This window comes from Balaenoptera acutorostrata, chromosome 20 (genome assembly GCF_949987535.1).
Source record: "Balaenoptera acutorostrata chromosome 20, mBalAcu1.1, whole genome shotgun sequence".
Taxonomy (NCBI): domain Eukaryota; kingdom Metazoa; phylum Chordata; class Mammalia; order Artiodactyla; family Balaenopteridae; genus Balaenoptera; species Balaenoptera acutorostrata.
Genome location: NC_080083.1, coordinates 17,706,239 through 17,725,954, shown reverse-complemented (window position 1 = coordinate 17,725,954; position 19,716 = coordinate 17,706,239). Strand labels below are relative to the sequence as shown.

General features: G+C 39.6%; 1 protein-coding gene across 6 annotated transcripts in view; it reads right to left on the bottom strand.

Moving 5' to 3' along the window:
* The window catches only part of NF1 (neurofibromin 1), a 259,164-nt gene extending 242,748 nt beyond the window's left edge, over positions 1-16,416 (bottom strand). For 4 of the 6 annotated variants that reach the window (XM_057536867.1, XM_057536869.1, XM_057536871.1 and 1 more), the window contains exon 1: positions 15,984-16,415. In XM_057536867.1, the coding sequence (XP_057392850.1) occupies positions 15,984-16,043 (60 nt within the window). In that variant the 5' untranslated portion in view covers positions 16,044-16,415. Of the gene's footprint in view, positions 1-15,983 lie in introns of all 6 variants that reach the window. The other 2 variants (XM_057536868.1, XM_057536866.1) reach the window with 1 other exon arrangement.
* Between the last annotated feature and the right edge of the window lie 3,300 nt (positions 16,417-19,716).

Here is a 19,716-nt window from a genome sequence, read left to right as displayed (position 1 = left end):
TTTTTTTTAGAAAATCTGATAATTTGAACTTCAGCAAAATTAAGAACATCTGCTTTCAAGACTTTGAGAAGAAAACAAAATCAAAAAAAACAAAACAAGCCAGAAACTGGGAGAAAATATTTGCAAATCACATATCTTGTAAAAGACTTGTATTCAGCATATATTACAAGCTCTCAAAAATTCAATAATAAAAAATCCCAATTTTTAAAAAATGGGCAAAAGATTCAAATATACACTTCATCAAAGAAAATATTCAGATGGTAAATTAAGTGCATGAAAAGATGCTCATTAGTCACTAGGGAAATGCAAATCAAAACCAGAATGATATACCATTTCCCACCCACTGGATGGCTATAATTTAAAAAATTTTTAGTCAAAAAAAATTTTTGTAAGCAAATAAATGTTGGCAAGGATGTGGAACAACTGGAATCCTCATATACTCCTGTAAAATAACATAATCACTTTGGAAAACAATGATTGGCAGCTTCTTAAAAAGTTAAATATACACCCACCATATGACCCAGCCATTCTACTCCTTTGTATTTACTCAAGAGAAATGAATGTATACGTCCACACAAAGTCATATACATGAATCTTCAGGACAACTTCATTTGCAGTAGCTAAAAACTGGAGCAACCCAAGTGTCTACCAACAGGTGAATGAATAAATATTGAGAAAAACAGCTCAGCAGGTGCCCAGAAATGGGATGGAGGTACAGAATGGATTATGGGGGCTGGAGGAAACTTTTGCAGGTGATATATATATTCATTATCTTGATTGTGGTGTTAACACAGGCTTAAAAATACAGGAAAAGTCATCAAATTGTACATTTTAAATATATGCAGTTTATTTATTTATCGTATGGCAAGTTTGCCTTAATAAAACTGTAGAATTTCTATCATTCTAGAAACTGTAGAAATCCTAGTCTAGAATTTCTATAATAATAAAAAATGAAATTCCTAAAATAAAGTTCCTAAAAAGTTCCAAAGAACATGGGGGGGGGGGAAAGGCACTGTTTTTGTATATTTATTCATATTGGGTGTATATTTACTCATTTTACACCCAATTGGGTGCTCTTCATTATTTCCTATAGTTTTATCCTTCCACTTGACATGTTTCCCCTCTGCCTAAAGAACTTCCTTTAGTAAGTCTTACAGAGCAGGTCTGCTGGTGATTAATTCTCTCAGCTTTTGTTTGTCTAAAAATGTCTTTATTTTACCCTTATTTCTGAAGGATACTTCTGCTGGGATCAGAATTCTAATTTGACAGGTTTTTTTTGTTCAACACTTAAAAAATGTCATTCCATTACTTCCCAGTTTCCACTGTTGTGTTCAAAATGCAGCCATCAGTTATATTAGTTTCTTTGAAAGTAACATGTTTTATTTTTTTTCCATCTGGTTGCTTTTAAGAGTTTGTCTCTAGTTTTCAACAGATCAATTAAGATATGTCTGAGTGTATTTAGAAAGTGTAATTTTCTTTGTATTTATCTTGCTTGGGGTTTGCTAAACTACTTGAATCTATGGGTTGATACCCTTCAGCAGTTTTGGAAAATGTCTTACCATTATCTCTTCAAATATTTGCTCCCACACTAAGTTCCCTTCTCTACTTCTGGGTTTCCAATTACACATTACTCAACTTTTTTTTTTTCTTTTTTGGGGGGGGCCACGCTGAGTGGCATGTGGGATCTTAGTTCCCCAACCAGGGATCCAACGCCGCACCCCCTGCATTGGGAGCACGGTGTCTTAACCACTGGACCGCCAGGGAAGTCCCACACATTATTCAACTTTTTACTAGAGTTGCACATATCTCTTTTGTTCTGTCCTACTTTTTCCATTGTTTTTTCCTTCCTGTGCTTCAAACTGGATTATTTTCTATTAACTTGTCTACAAGTTCTGTACTCTTGTCTTTTATTGGTATAGTCTATTAAATCCACCCAACGAATAATTAATTTCAGATACTGTGGGCTTCTTGTTGTTGCATGTTTTTTGTTTTATTTTTAATGTGCCAGGCACTAAGCCCTAGGAACACAGCAGTGAAAAGACAGACACAGCCCCTGCTCTCATAAAACTTAAATGGTATATATTCGATTGACCTGTTTTCCCATTTTTTTAGATAAATGAAGACTAAGGCAAGGGGTGGAGTGAGATCCTAGAGTCCTGCACCAAAGTTTTCTCAGTAACATATAAATGACAGACCTTAAGCTACTGACATGTTTTTGATTCTTAGAATATCCATTTAATTCCTTTTCATGAATTCCAATTCTCTATAGAAATTCTCCACCTTTCCATTTTGTCCACGTTTTCCTATATTTTCTTTATCATATCATAGTTATTTTAAAGTCCCTGTCTGATCATTTCAATTACCTGTAGGTCTACTTCTACCGCTTATTTTTCTTCTTGATTAAGGATCACAGTTTTCCACCTTCTCAAATTTTTAGAAATTGTTCATTGTACACTGGATACTGGAAATGAAAGAGCCTCAGAGACCCCAGAATATATCTTCCCAGTGAGCATTCTCTATCTACTCTATTAGGCAAAAGGGATGAGAGAGGCTCATCATTTCAATCCATTCATGAATTGAAATGTGTCAGTGCTATGCTGCAGTTTTAGTAAGACTCAGTTCACCTCTGGTTCATTCTTTTTCTTCAGTCTGTGTCCAGAATCAGCAAATGTCAGCAATCCTCTTCTCACCTACAAAGGGCTCTTCTGTATCTGGAATTTTAATTAATCTAGTCGTGATTACTTCTACAGGCCTCCAATATTTTTTAAAATATGATTTTAAAAGTTCATTCAGTTTTTTACTACTCATTGCAGTGATACAGATGACTGTACTATGTACTATATAGATGACTATACTACCCAGAAGCTGAAGTCTCCCTGCATATCATACAGTGATTCCCAAACCCAGCTTTACATCAAAGTGACCTGGGGAGAGTTTTTAAACTACAACTCATTGTCCATACCTCTAGAACTCATAGATGTTCAGTGGGGCCAGGAAATCTGTACTTTTAACAAGAGTCTTAAGTGATCTGGTAAAGCTGACATTTCTAAAGAAACTAACGTGGGAGTTCCCTGGTGGCCTAGTGGTTAGGATTCCGGGCTGTCACTGCCGTGGCCCAGGTTCAATCCCTGGTCCGGTAACTGAGATCCCGCAAGCTGCTCGGCGGGGCCAAAAAAAAAAGAAAGAAAGAAACTAATGTGCCTGTTCCTCCTGTCCCCCATCCCCAGCTCAGTATTGATAAGGCCATTAGAGAAAGAACACACACTACATACAACAGATAAACTGATACATGAATATAAAAAGTTAAAAGTTCAGAATCACTAAAGACTTTAACGATAAGATGTTAAAATAAATATGTAAAGCCTTCAAAAAATATATTACGATCAAGAAGAGGAGGAAGGAAAGGCAAGAATCACTAGTTAGAGTCCATGGTATAACACCTATAGGAGACTGAAAGTAGAACTATTCAATTCAATTTTATTTCTAATTGTTTTAGCAGAAAACAAAGTTATCTTCAAATGTGAAAAAGAGCATTGTTGACAGCCATCAGAACACTTAGATAATGCATAAAGACCCCACCTACCTGCTTATCTGAATTCAAGTCTATATGAATTAATCCAAGGGGACAGATGAAAATTTTGAAATGTGACAAAGGAAACGCTGTCTGTGAACTCTGAGAACTCACAAAAAACAGAAAGGCGCCAGACTGGGAACGAGAAAACAACGGTGCCTCAAAATGCAGGCCGGCTAAAGGTGAAAAGGTCATCTTAGGACTATGGACTTAATTTAATGTCAACACCCAAATAATTCTAGGACTGATCATCATGCAGATGACTTTTAAGCACTTACAGAAGGAAGCATTATTTACTAACAATAATGAAATCTTACCTGTGTAAAGCAAGTTTACAAACTACCTTCACATACATTCCCTTGCATCTTTGATTTGTGAAAAAGGGCAGGTAGCATATGTCTCCTCCCCAACCCTCATATACACTCTTCAAAATACTCAGATAGCTTGACTTGCCCAGGTTAACTCATTCCTCAGTAGACAATTAGGACTCAAACTCAAGTCTTCCCCATTGAGTACTGTATTTATATCACACAGCTCTTAAGGTCAGCATGAGTTAAGAATAAGTCACACGGAAATGATAACTGGGATTGCTTCAAAATAATGAAAACGCACAGAGCAGGAAAGGGGTAGGACTATTGATGAAATAAAACTAAGTAGAAGCTGGGTAATGGGTACATGGGGGTTCATTTATAATCATCTCTCTATTTTTGTATATGTTAAAATTTTTCATAATAAAACTTAAAAAAAAAAATACACATGCACACACATGCTCTTTGATAGGTTAACTGTACTGGTAATCAGATGAATACCAAAAATACAGAGTACCTGAAGCTCAGCATTTTGTAAGCCTTTTTTTTAAGTCTCACATAACACCTTCATATACAAAAATACTTAGAAAAGGGATGACAAATGATATGTCTGAATACTGACCACCACTTCACCAAGAGAAAAAACAACCATGATAGTGAAATATCTTAACAATTTATACTATAAATAATTGAATGAATAATATATTTCGGGGTGGGGGAGACAACCCTGAGGAATACTTAAGATCTGTCTTCCAATATTTTTAAAGTAAAAAAGACAAACATTCTGAAGAGTTATAGAGAATAGAATTAGGAACAATGAATAGAAGACTCCAGGAGGCCAGGTTCCAAACTTTTCTACTCTTCCCACTCTTCCTTGAGGCTCATGACTCATGTGCTACTCACTAACAAACCTTGTCACAGTCACCTACCAATTTTCTAGATATTTTCCCCATCATCAAAACAATTTGACTCCTGGCTCAGTTTTTCCTCTACCTCACATCCATTACCATCTAGGTGAGTGTTGCCTGATAAAGTACAGGACTCCCAATTAAATTTGAATTTCAGATAAACATAAGTAATATTTTTAGTGTAACTATATCCCATGCAATAATTGGGAAATACTTATACTAAACGTTTACTGTTTATCTGAAATTCACATTTAACTGGGCATCCTATATTTCCATTTGTTAAATCTGGCAACCCTAATCTAGGTGACTTCAATGTCAAGGTGGACCACCTATCCAACAACTGGTCCTCAACACTCCTTGATCCCTTCAATTCTAGTGACTATGACCATAACAAAGACACTGTCTCCAAATTCAGCTGAGTCCTTAATACTGCCCAATATTGCTAAGTGCCCTTAAACTGCACTCTCTCATTTACCCCAACAGTTATTATAGACCAAACCCATTCTTTCCTTCTCTACCATCTCAGTCTCTAAATCCACCACCTGAATTTAGATCCCTATCTTCTTCTACCTCCTATGGCACTGCATTCCACATTTCCCTTTATTATATTTTTCAACCTCTCCCACTAAAGCATAAGCCATTAGATGAAATTACATTCACCCAAAATCTTCAAATGAGAGCTTAAACATTTTAGTATGGCATATAAGAACCTACAAGATTCACAACTTAGTTCAGGCTTCACTTTCTGTCAAGCTCTCCCTGACTGCCCAGTCTAAATTAAGTGCTCCTCTCACACACTCTCATAGACTTTAGGTTCCTTGAGACCAAGAGCATGTCTTGTCTTTATTTCCGCAGCATTTACCACAGTGCTCAGCATCTACCACAAATAATAGGAACTTGAATGTTTAGTGATCAAATAAGACAGAGGAGGCTCCATTTAAGGGACAGTTTCCAACAATTACAATTCTACTAACGGAATGTGTTACCTTGAGATGTAGTACCCCTGGCTGCCCAAAGGGCAAAATAAGATTGCATATCATAGTACCATTTATAACAGACAGGAAAAAAAGGATTTATCCTATTGTCTTTAGAGGAACTGGTCAAATTTTGTGAGGTACAACCATACAACCAATCCTTGAAAACTCTGAAATCAACAGACCTGTCAAGAAGGCTTCTCTTGTGGGCAGGTCATGATCCCCTCTCACCTGGACAGCTGAAGGCACTGTAACAAGTTCTTGTACTTTAATAATTTTATTATAGTCACCTCATTCTGATCCTACTGTTATGTTAACCTTACGCTGCTAAAAATTGAGATTTTTTTTTTTACATTAATACATTCCAGTTACATTTTATAAAGTAACATTTATTTGCTTTGTTACCGATTGTTTTTCTGATTATAAAAATACATATTCAGTGTAGAAAATTCAAAATTTATTTTTAAAATATTAAGAAAAAATAATTACATATAATACCTTAAATTTTTAAATAATGTAAAAGAAAGTATAATCATATGGGCAAATGCTCACGTTATATTATGTTAAAAGAGCAGATTATAAGACAATGTATCTCATTCAATCCCAACAACCTAATAAAAGCAACAGTATCTAACATTTATTGCCAGAAACTATGCCACATGCTCTACATGTATTTCCTAATATAAATCTCACATCAATCTCTGTGAAGTAAGTACTATTATTGACCCCTTTTTACAAGTGAAGAAACTGAAGCCTGAAGCTAAATAACCTGGCCAAGGACTAGTAAGCAATGGCAGAGCCCAAGCACAAGAATTCAAACCCAAGGGGTCTAATTTCAGAATTTTAACTGTGGTTCTCCTCTGAGTTGTGCTATTATAAATGGCCTTTATTTTTTTTATTGTGATTTTGTTACATTTCATATTCCTACAATGAATATGAATTACCACTCTTTTTTTTTTTTTTTAAATAAATGTCCAAGTAGAGGTTGAACAATTATCTGTCAGGGCTATTGCAGAAGTGGATTTAAGTAAGCTCAGATTCCTTCTAACTAAGGATCTGTCACTAATCAATTAGTGACTGGAATTATTTTCTTACTCAAAAGGACTGGCTCTAAAAAAATGAAACAAACATCAACCCATTTTAAGAATTATAAAAGTTTTGGACTGTCAGATTATATTTTTCCTGTTTAACATACAGTAAATGAAATAGCTCAGAATTGAGGAGATTTACATAATATAGCAAAGGTAGTTTGTGTTAGGGCAGAAACCAGAGCACAGGTCTTTACTGATCTTTGTTACCAACATTTAACCAAAACAATACTTTCTATCTCTCCCATTCCCTACTGTAAATTCAGTTATCAGAGACCAAAAACTGAAACATAACAGGAAATACAAATGCTTCTTTTCTTTCCCCCTTAGTCCATTACCCAAAAGGAAGAAGACCTGCCTGGAGCATAAAGTTAAAACATCTTCCCAGCCCTGAGCTGGGACAGAAGTGAAAGGCACTGATAAAGACAGGAGATTTGGAAAGATACTCTAAGAGACAAGATGAATGATTCGAAAGTTGTTATTGGGGATGGGGACGGGAAGGAGCTGAAAAAGTAGACAAAGGAAGGAAACAAGGAAGGAAAGCAGACGGGCACAGACAAAAAGAAACACCCAGAAATCCAACAGAACAAGGCACTCAAACACTACCAAAGTTTAAAAGGTTGTCTCAAATTTAATCAAATCCTAAATGGAATGTTCTTAGAGTATGAAAAGCAACTTTACAAAACTTGACTGTGAAATGCCAGATAAAAGAATGAAATAAAAACATAATCTCATATTTATAATTATACATTCCTGTTGGTACTCTCACAAATTCTACTCTCTCACCTTCAGAATTCAACTCTCCTCACCTAAAAATCTGCAGTGAGTTATAAAATGTTATAAAACTAAATAAAAGGGGAACAATGTTACAACTTCTAACAGCCAAGAGGAGCTTTGATAAGGTGAAAAGAAGTATGATAAACAATGAAATCAGTATATAATTCTTAAAACTTGTCTAACACATAACCAATTGAAAAAGATTTCCAGATACTCTCTTATGAACATAAAAGGTAAAACGTAACATGTCATTTTTGAGTGAAGAAGCAGTAATACTTTCCTCACTCTACATATTTGTGCTATCTGTTCACAAAATTTAGGCCCTTTTTATAAAGCTCTATTTATTGAAAGTTACTGCTCTAAGGATTAAGACACCCACACTCTAGTTTAAACTCAATTAATTACATGTCATATGACTGTGAACAAGTTGCTTTGCCTCTCTAGTTTTTTTTTCATGCATTATAGAAATAATAATAATCACCAAACTATCGATATAAAGAAAAGACAGAAAAAATACTGCACAGGATAATAATCATGGCAATACACTTTTATGATTATTTACAGCTTCCTTTCACATAGAAGAGTCACACCTAAGACACTTAACAAGCCCATGACATAAGTAAGGCAGATATTATCCCCATTTTACAGATGAAAACAGAAAACTGAAGTTCAGAGAGGTTGACTTACCCAAGGTCACTCTGAAAACTGCACAGTCAAAAGCTCTTTCTCTTACTACATAGTATACTGCCATCACAAATTTGAGGCAGTAAGAGTGGTTTTCTCATGCCCAAATGACTATGAGGACTATCCAAGGAAAGCTGTCAACAATTAAACAGAAAAGGGTCGCTTGAGATTGTTATAGCCATAATTACCCACAAGGCCATTATCTGGATATAAAACTATGATTTAAAATAAGTTAAATAGGGCTTCCCTGGTGGCACAGTGGTTAAGAATCTGCCTACCAATGCAGGGGACACGGGTTCGATCCCTGGCCCAGGAAGATCGCACATGTCACGGAGCAACTAATCCCATGCACCACAACTACTGAGCCTGTGCTCTAGAGCCCGTAAGCCACAACTATTGAGCCCACGTGCCACAACTACTGAAGCCTGCACACCTAGAGCCCGTGCTCTGCAACAAGAGAAGCCACGACAATGAGAGGCCGCACACCGCAATGAAGAGTAGCCCCCACTCGCTGCAACTAGAGAAAGCCTGCGTGCAGCAACGAAGACCCAACACAGACAAAAATAAAAACAAATAAATAAATTTATTAAAAAAAAAAAAGTTAAATAAAAGTCCTTTAAAGTAAATTTCTAAAAGTCCTGCTATTTACTAACTTAACTTCATGCCTCTTACACTAGACACAACACCCTACTTTGGGGGATGTGAAATGGAGGGGATAAGGATTTCACCAGAAAAAGTTAAGTATGTTCTCTGAAATCCAACAGGATAAGACACTCCAAACTATAAAATATGAATGGGGGCAGGCAACAGCTTGTAGACTGTAGTGGCAACCCTAAGCCAAACCAGAAGAGTGCCAGGCTGTGGTTTAAAGAAAATATGCAATCTGTAAGTCTGCACCTCAAGTTATTGCTACAGCAAAGTGATTAGTACCATTTATAGCAAAAATATGTAAAGTTTAGAGGATAATTCCAATTTTTCATTATAACAGGATGGGATTCCATATGAGCTTGGGGCTTTCTTGTCTTAACAGAAGCCCTTCTGATGACATAATCAATGGCTCAAAAGCCACTCAGAGAACCAAAGAAGGTAACTACATATCTCAGGCATATAACATTTGAAGTGGTCAAATATGCCATCGACAGCAGGCACCTGGAGAGAGTTTATTGGAGGCACTATCAATTCCAGTTATTTATATTCTACAACATTAAAATTTTCTTCAGCACAACCTCTGAGTGTGCTGCTTTCCTGAAGGCTCTACCACACAGTATGAAACAGAAATTTACAAATTGCTGAAACCTTAAACTTAATTCAGTCACCACAATGTAAAAATACCTTTTCTATTCTTCAAGGTCAAAACAAACTTTGTCTCATCCTTCCCTCTCCACACCCAAGAAAATGGGGTATTCTAAAAGATGTCAGATGGAATAAGCCAATGCTTTTCATAAATCCAAGTCAATCCTCAGCAAAGAAAGGGCTTAAGATGCCCATATTCTACTTCAGTATTGATTCTAAGCCTTTTAACAGTTCAAGCTGACCACAAATCTCCCCTTCTACTTCTTCTATAGTACATTCTCCTTAAACTTCCTTTAAAAAATGAGTCTTCCTATAACTCCCGTCCCTTGTCTTATATACATACAGACACACACAAAACCCCCAACGAAGAGTAGACTGAGGCCTAGTGAACACATGTGCAAAACACATTTTTAATACACTGCTCACCCTGAAAAGTATGTTGTTATAATGCAACAACAGACAGTCTATATGGAACCCCATAACAACAAATATGAAAATAAAACAAAAATGCCCCACAGCAGTCTGAGTAATTTAAAGAACAAAGATGCAAAAATAAGGCATGCTTACTATTATAGTATATCTCTAACCTTTTCTTTAAGGACAAAATTCTCCATGCTAAATACATCCAAAAAAAAAGAAAGGAGATTTAAGATTCTAATTTCCTATTGGCCAAAAATGTCAAAAACTGTAGCAATATTTAAAATCTAATATAACAATATTGCTGGCCCAAGTCACACACACCTTATGACATTTTTCTATTACACTTCCCAAACTTGAAGAGCTGTATATTATGTATGCCACAAATTAGATGATAAACAAGAAAACAGATCGATTACAGTCATCCTAAGGACCCTCTCAGTACCCTAAGTATTCGTCAGTGAATGCTAAAGTATATATTGGCCAAGGTACATACAGGGGCATATCCAGAGACTAGTCAATCTCCTTTATTTAGTGAAAACATAAGAATCAGTCAGCAGTGAAGAAAATGTATAAATTTTACATTTGAATAATTTTAGTCTTTTCAAAGTGTTTCACATTCATTATCCTATCAGACCACTGCAAAAAATTTCCTTATGTAGAGACTTGCCACTAAAAGTAAATAACAAATTCAAGATCACAAAGGTAGTTAACTGGATCTGAAACTTGATTTAAAAATGTTAGCTCTGTTGGAGGAAATATAAATATATACAAGTTCCTCCTTAAAGCTCTCTTTTCTTAAAAACCTATTCCTAGTTAAAATATCACTTAACTTAATAAGACCGAGGCTACCATAAACACTAAATTAAAATTCAGTTATTTATATTTAAAACAAAGCCAAAATTACCACTCTTTTTAGTCAGTCTACCTTTGAACGAGGAATCATATGAAAAACATTCCATCAATGACTCACTGTGTGCTTCTAACTGTGCTGGGCCCTGGGGTGACTATTAGGAGAATTCTAACAGCGGCTTCTTGCTTTTGATAAAGTTTATACTCTATCTGATAAAGAGATAAAAGAAAACAATGCTAAACTATGTTCAACCTACCCTCCCAAAGGGAGACATGTTAAAGGGGGGTTCTGTAGAACCCCAGGTGACAAGCACACCAAGAAGTGAGGCTGCAGTGAGTTTAGTCTAAAAAGACTTCATGGGAAAAATGAAGCTTGAGCTGCCCATTTAAGTGTGGACAGGAATTAAAAAAAGATAAAGGAGGAATTAAAGCATTTAGGCAGGGGCTGGTGTAAACAAAGGCTGAGAAGCAGGAATAAGCTTGACATACACAGAAGAGACTAAGCCAGCTTGCCTGGAACATAGGTGCACACTGCGGCATAATGAGAAAACGTTAAGTAAATTAAGTGGGGTCAGCTCCCAATAGACTGTTGTGGCATAGGTAGATGCTGTTAAAGTATTAAAATCACCGAATATTTAAACTAGAAAGAAATCTTACAGATTTTCTAGTCAATTCCAACAGATGAGGAAATCTAGGATCCACAGAGATCTAATGGCTAGCATAAGGACTGAGGCTGTAAATAGCAGAACAAAACTCAGACCCTCATTTAGGAACCGCAGTTCAACAATGGGCAGCATGGTATGATAGAGAAAGCACAAGGATTGATGAGAATATCAACATATAAGGATCTGCAAGTGTACATACAAGACAGTATCGTGTCTTGGGAATTCGAGGAGACTGATTTCCAGGGGTAATGGAACACCACAGAGGCATTACAGTTGATCAGAAAACCACTGTTTTGCCAGAAGGAATCACTTTCTGGAAAGAAGCAATCCAGAAGGAAAGCAGAGGCAAAAGCTAGTTTTCAGAGAGTTATGAAGGATATAGGTGGATAAACAGTAGAGGTAGCAGGTATCTGGCAACAAAGGAAGAAAAAGATTGATCTATACACAGAAAGCTACAGGACCAAGTAAATGTTTAAAAGAAAAAAAATCAAGTAAGTTTGAAGGTGAAAAGGAAGGCGCTCACATAAAGAAAGACTGAATTAGATGCTAGATAAGGTGGGGGGAGTGAGGGAACACAGAGAACTAACTGAAGACCAGTTGGAAATTGTTTTTAAAAGATGAATTCCAGAATAAAGAATAAGCATTTTTTTCTCACTCACCATAACATACCCCTTGTCAAAAGAATATTCATTTTCAACTACTTACAAGGCCTTACAAAGGCAGACCAGGCTTTAAGAACAAGGCTAAGGAGATTTTTTTTTAAATCCAAAACAACTTCAAAGTTTTACAAATGTATCTGGCCAATTAACAGGTAGCTTCTAACTTCAAAGACACTTGCCAATCATTTTATAATGTGAGTTTTTTTACCACATATTCGAAGGACATTCCAATTAGCATTCAATTTACAACAACAAATATGCTATTATTAAAAATAAAAAATCAGGGTTTACTCTCTAATATGTTCTTTAAAATGTTATTTTTTGGCTTTTTATATACCATTTTTACTTGACCAGATATGGAAAATATAAGTGCTTAAGTGAACATATTTACAACACATCATTTGGTGATATCTTTTCTCAATTTCTTAAAACAAAAACCTTCATATGACCAGTTTTCCTATACTCCTTTTCAGGAACAAAGTCCTACAGAGACCGGTGGGGCATATGGAGCTAGGTGAGGCATGTAAGAAGGTTCTCCCTCTCATTTAAGTAACCTGGATAATGAGCCACAAATTAAAGCTGCACACCTAAAATTTGCCAATTTCAATTTAGAAACTTACCACTCAGCACCATAAAGGCAGGTTAAGAAGAAGCAGAAGATATAACATCCATTCAGCTTTCTAGCTGTCCACCTTCACAACTCCCATGCCTAATCAAGGAAGTACTTACTTTTTGTTTGTTTTTGTTTTAGCCGAGCTGTGCATGCGGGATCTTCCCTAACCAGGGATCAAACCCGCATGCCCTGCAGTGGAAGCACGGAGTCTTAACCACTGGACTGCCAGGGAAGTCCAGTACTTATTTTTCAAATTGTTAAGAATTGTTCAACTCAGGCCATAAATATTAGGTTTAGTTGCAATACCAGCAGGTTACAGGAATTTTACTTTACCCACTTGGAAACAAGGACTTGAGCTCAAAATGTCAAGACGGAACACTACCACTTGCTTAAACTGGGTCTACTGCACCAAGTTGCTGAGCAATACCCATCAGAGTACAATACGTAATCAACAGCGGCTAGTAATGCATTTCTACTTTAATCACCACAAATATTAGAAGTCCAACCAAAACATCAATTCAATCATAAATAGAGCTGCCATCTTTAGAGATGCACATGCTCTCTGCCTCAACACATGTCTTAGCTATAATAAAAGGAAGCAGCCCACCTCCCCCTGGACCCAGTGAAACAAAGTACAGTCAATATATCCAAAATTTAAAACTTTTAGACATAGTTGAAATGCTTAAGACTCCCATACAAATATCTCTCACTACATGCAGGTTGTTTTCCCCCCTCAATAAAAAGGTAAATTCTTCTCTCCTAACTATACTTTTGGATTATTAAAACAAATCCTATGGGATACTTATCAAAAAAAATATTCCTGATTGTCCAGCATTCAATGCTTTTCATACTGAGGCTCTTATTATTAGGTCTGCTATGTGACCTTGGAAAGTCATTTAACCACTATGAGGCTTAGTTTTCTTGCTTTCCAACCTCAAGGTAAACTCTAATTTGAATTAAACATGTATTACTTCTATAATAAGTTAATGTATATAAATGCCTTATGTTAAACACCGAAACCCTTATACTTTTACATCTCGAAGTCAGTGGGCTTTAACCTTGTAAGAGAAAAATGTGAGGAATAATTTGTCCTATGGCTCTTTCTCTTAATTACAACCTAAGGAATATATTTTTTTAATGTTTCTGTTTAAAATTCTTACATCCTTATTTTTTAACAGATGGTGGTGAGTTTGATTCCACAATATTCATAACAAAGCAAACAACAAAGCCTAAGGTCTTTTAACTCTGGGGACAAAAAGAAGGAAAAACTTACTTGCATTACTGGGCATATAATCAAAATCATTCCTCTTTTAAAATATAGAAAACTATGTTTGTCATATGTGGCAGATAAGCCTAAAGATCAACAGGTAAGAAGTGAAGAAATAAAGTTTAAAAACTGGGAACAATTTTTAACTAAAAAAAACCTGGAAACTACAGTCGTGGTGTGAATCCATCAAATTCCCGCATCCAGATTAAACTGTCCACACAGATGAGCTTTGGGGTTCTTCTGTGTGCCTTTTAAATCCTTTTTTTAAATTACACAGAGAAAGTCTTTTCTTCAAGTTTTAAATCTAAGGCTCTATCAATAATACAATCCAATATATGCAGTAACATTTCACTTCCTCAAACAGATTAGTAGCACAGTCATTTAGATACTTTTTGGTCTGGAAGCATAAGGATATGTGAAAGAACTTCAAGTCTCTGACAGCTTCATAATTCTATTTTATCTAAGTAGTTTCTTCTCAAATTTCTTCTCAATTCCTCTGCCTATTCCCAAACATCTTTCAGATAGGTCAGAAACACTATGAGTCCCATAAGAAAATGTTTATGGATCAAATAAAAGTGGAGCCCTTCTCCCCCCTCCATTCAGCTCCCATAATCAGTTTTATGATTATATCCAGTAAACAAAATAGATTGACTCAATCTCAAACAGTTCCCTCATCACAAGAAGCCCATGGTAGAACTGCAGCTGCAAAACGCATCCCTTTAAACGATCCCCAACTACCTACAGCAACACAAAGTTAAACTAAATCCTACTGACAAAAGGCTCCGGGTGCATTCATTCAGATCAGCCCCAGGATTCAGAGTCTGAAGCTCAGGGAATAAAAAGGCACCTCTCCAAGCTATGAAACTTTTTTTTTCCATCTCAAATATTCTCAATGAAAGTTCTCTTGTCAGCTAAGAGGTGAGAGTTTAAAAAAACAACAAAACACTAGCAGAATTAACGGCTTCAGGACCACTTCCCAGCTGTCTTTGCTCTCTGTTGTCAGTAGCTCAGATGCAGTTTCCCACTTTCCTTTCACTCTTCTCCCCTTAATCCCCAAGATTCCCACTATAGAAAGCAATATTCACATTCTCAGATCGCTGGCAAAAAATAAAGGGGGAAACTGCAACTACCAAGGAAGGGGGAAAAAAAAAAAAAGGAAAAATATTTCAGAAGCAGGAGGGAACCAGAACCATGGTTTCCACTGCAAACGGCAATGTAAAAGCCAGTCTTGTCTTATCAGGGTATGGGGGGACGCCCGTATGGGGGGACGCCCGTGTGGGGCATCAAAAAGACGTGCAGTGTGTGTGCACTTGGAGCTCTCGGGGCGGGCTGAGACGACGGAGCAGAAAGTAACAAAACCTGTGCTTTCCCTGCTTTCTTCTACTCTTCCCCCTCCAAGAGAGGAAGCTGAAGAAACTGGGGGAGGGGCGGGATGTTATCGTTCTCCCATTGGGGGTACACAAGACGGGCCTTGGGGGTTCCTTCAGTTACTCACCGCCAGTTAGGAGATCCACTGAGGCAAGAGGAAACCCCTAAATGTTACCCACCTCCGTTCACAAAAAAATAGTAAGGGGGGGATGATTAAATCCACATGGAGAGCCCCTGAAAGCGTCCCCAGGTCACTCATCCCTATTAGCAAGCGGAAGGGCTGGGATAAAGGGGATGGAGGGTCGGAGGGGTGGTCAGGGAAAAGGCCCCACCCCCGACTTAGGAGGGAAGGGGAGCTCGAGCCACCAGCTGTCCCCTCCTTGCCGCACCTCCCCCCTAGGCCACCCCCAATTATCCCCCCAGTCTTTCCTCTAGAGCCCGAGGCGGCCGCGGGGGAGGCGGCCGCTCCTTCCTCCCCTCACCCACTCCGTCCCCACCCCCGCTCCGCTCCCACCTCCCGCCGGCCAAGGGCCCGTTACCTGCTCGTCGAAGCGGCTGACCACGGCCTGGACCCATTCCACCGGCCTGTGCGCGGCCATGTCCTCCCCGCGGCCGGGGGGCGGCGGAGGGACCGGGCGGCCGGCGCCCAGAGCCGGGAAGAGGGCGGGGAGCGGGGGCTGAGGTGAGGGGAGAGGCGAGGAGAGGGTCTGAGGAGTGCAGGCGCCGAACGTTCCCACGGGGGTGGGGATGGGTGGCCAGCGCCCGGCCGGGAGGGGGAGAGGGGAAGGGGGCGTTGGCGTGGAGGCTGGGGGGAGGGGGACGGGGAAGGGGGACTCGGGGAGGGGAGGGGGCCTCTTGGTCGCTCTCCCCACTAGCGCCGTCTCCCCACAGCCATCACGGTCCGAGACGCCGCCATGACACCCCACCGGAAGTGGGATCTTTTCCACGGCCCGGGGAGAGGGAGAGCGAGCGAGCTCGAGATTGAGAGCGCGGCTGGGAAAGGGGAGGGGGAAGCGAGAGGAAAGGGGGCCTGCCGCGCATGCGCCCGCTCCGGCCGGTTTCATTAATGAAAAAGCGAGTCCTCCTGGAGGTGACGTCACCTAACTCCTCCGGGCCCCGAGGCGCGCGTCCCTCATCGCCGCCGGGCTCACCTCGACTCGGGCTCTGGTTGTAGCCGGAGGGAGTCCGAGCCGACCCGGGAGCATCCGCTCTCATCCCACCACCACCTCAGACTCCCCGTCCCCCGCCAGCCTCCGAGTTTGGATTGCTCCCCGGGTTGGAAGTTAGGGCGCCCTGGGGCTAGCATTTCTCCCTGCACACAGATCTCTGCCGCTGATTCCTGGGGAGCTCTGCTCTGCCTTAAGCTCTCTCAAAAAATAAGGCACACAACCTCAGGTTTCCAGGTTCTTCGTAGCTACTATAGTCTGCTGAGTAACAGGAAAAAGTAAGGCCAAGGGCCAAGGGAGATTCGGTGATTTTTTTTTTTAAACGTTCTCTTAAATCCCAATGCTAGACCCAATGGCAAAGTACTCAGACTTCGGAATCCCAGTCGACTTCCTCTGCTGAACTGATAGGCACCCGAGTTAATAAAACTTTTGCGCAGTTGATAATAGAAAGATTCAAGTTTCACCATCCTCAAAAAGCCTTTAAGGGCTTGGCATACATTATTAATTCAACACATTCATCCTCTCATTTAACTCTTTCAACGAGGCTTTCCAATAGGTATCATTACCCTCACGTAATGAGGCTGGGTCACAAAGGTTCTGTGACTTGGCTGAAGTCATAGAGTTGGTTGGTAGGTGTCAGAGTCAGGATGCAAACCCAGGTGGTTTGACCCTAAAGACAACAGAGACAGATTGTGGCTCTTCTGAAACAAAGGCGTTCCCTGTGCCCCCAATACCAGAGTTGAAATGGTTTCGTATGGAATTGGGTTATGATGGTTTTCCAGGTTTACATCCAAAACAATGGATGATCTATCTATATCTAACACGAACTTTGGAATGAGTTATTTTTAATTTCATCTTCCTCAATACACTTTACTTAGGCTAATGTTAAAGTGAGTTTACACATTCTAAGCACATACTAATTAAGAGCCAGTGAGGCTACATAGCAGGATACTAACTGGGTGACAAGGTAGAACGAAACCAGAATTTTAATTTTACCACAGAAAACCCACAAAGCCGATAGCACTTATACAGAGAGATATATCTGTGAGAGAAGTTTCCAGTCTCTGCCGGCTGGTGATTGTCCAAAATACGTATTAAGTTAATTAATATTTCATTCCAATAGAACAAGAGGACAGAGTCTGGATGGTTCTTTTGTCCATTCTTTAAGGATGCAACATGAATACTGACTAATTTCTTTTAGATGATGTCAGAAATGATGCTGACAGTGTTGAAGAAAAGGATGAGTATTAAACCAATGCCCATCTATGCCTTCCCCAATTAGGACCCCCCAAAAGGCTCTCATTCATACACCCACAAAGTATCCCAGGGCCTCTACTTCAGGGCCAAACTTCCAGACCCACAATCTATCTTTCCTTTTCTCATACTTCCTCTGAAAGTCCCTAATTACTTTCCTGTTGGCATGGCTTTTTGCCTGTCCATTCCTCTCATCTTTGCTAGACTGGATGTAACTGCCCAAACTCTTGGCTCCCTTGCCTCCAATGACATTTCACTGCCAAGGTCCCTCTGTGCTTCCCTTTCCTCTCCTTCTCTGGTTCCCCTAATTCCCCATTCCTCTCTAACTCTATGGTAAGACACTCAAACTTCAGGCCTTTGCCCTCTGCTCATCTTGCTTTACGCAGGCTCCAGCCAAAATGTCATTAATTTATCCTAATCAGCACTTGTTGTCCCGGGGCCTCCCCTGAGTGCCAAGCCATTCATTACAATTGGAGGTCTAGACTTCACTCCAAACTTCCTCTCCAATCAAATTCATTCAATTCCACTGAACCAATATTAAGTGCCCAAACACCTATTATATATATCACGCACAGTATAGCAGGAATTCTAAACAAAAATGCCAAAGAAGTTCAGAAATTCACACATAGAGACAGGTGAACTATGGAGCACAGCCCCTCATGTAAAGGAGCAGCTGTCACTCAACTCCAGTCAATTCCTGCCCTGCAGGAATGTTGACACAGTGTTGCTAGATCTTCCATTACTCAAGACAAGCAGGAGCTCTGAACTTACATATAAACTCTTCCAATTTTTACATAGTGGCAGCCAATTCACATTTTTTTAAACACTGTGCAGCCAAACAAAATACGTCTGCTATCTGAATTTAGCCCATGGAGCACCAGTTTGACTAGCTCTGGTCTAGTAGGAAGACATGGCCTTCAGAGTAGAACAGAATTAGATTTGTGTCCTAACATCCCCCATTCTGCACCGTCCCACACAAGAGGGTTTAGGGGAACTACTAGTGTTTGGTATAGTTTTAAATGCATCTCTTTCATTCATCTTCTGTTTCTTGGTCAGGCAACAATCTGCCAATTTTTTTCTTCAAGCTCTTCAAGAGGAGCATCATTCCCTCTATTCTCCTCTCTCTCCCACCTCCAGCATGCCAAGGAGCAAGCAACTTCTTAGGACCGAGGCGCCCATTTCCCCAGCCCTGGAAGTGTTGGTGGCCAACAGCTCTCAACAGAATCCCTTTCCGGGAATTGCCCTCATTAAAACAACTACCTGGAGCAGGTCACACCATTGCCCAGGAGAGCCCGCACAAATGACCAGCAGATGCAGCCTCAGGGTGAGACCACCCTGGAGGGCCCTTCCCACTCCAGAGTCCCCTTAAGGGATCAGCTCCCAAGGGGTCAGCTGAGGCCTCAGCTGTGACTGCACTTAGTCCAGCTTCTCTTTCTACTGAATCCTACCCCTTTCACTCTTTAAAATATGGGGGAAATAGCAATTTAAGAACTACGGGATTGGATAGCTATCGATGGAGTAAATCTAAGCTTCAGGAAAAGACAATGCAAAGTTGAGGGTGATTAATCACCAACTAAAGGCTAAGGATGAAAGCTAGAGTGTCTCCTTAGCAGCATATAAATGAGGTGGGGGAGGGGGAGGAGGCAGAAAAAGCGGGGGATCAGGCCCAGGACTGAATTAGCAGAGTAGTAGAACTCCCAAAAGGTTGACTTCTCAGCTCTGGGAAGTCTGCTATGCCAAGATCAGGGCTGTAGCCAGGAAGCAGAGGGGTCCTGACACTTCGGACGGGGTATCTGGGTAAAGGCACTGAGACACCTTAAAACCCCACATCACCCTGAGCACTGGGTTTGTA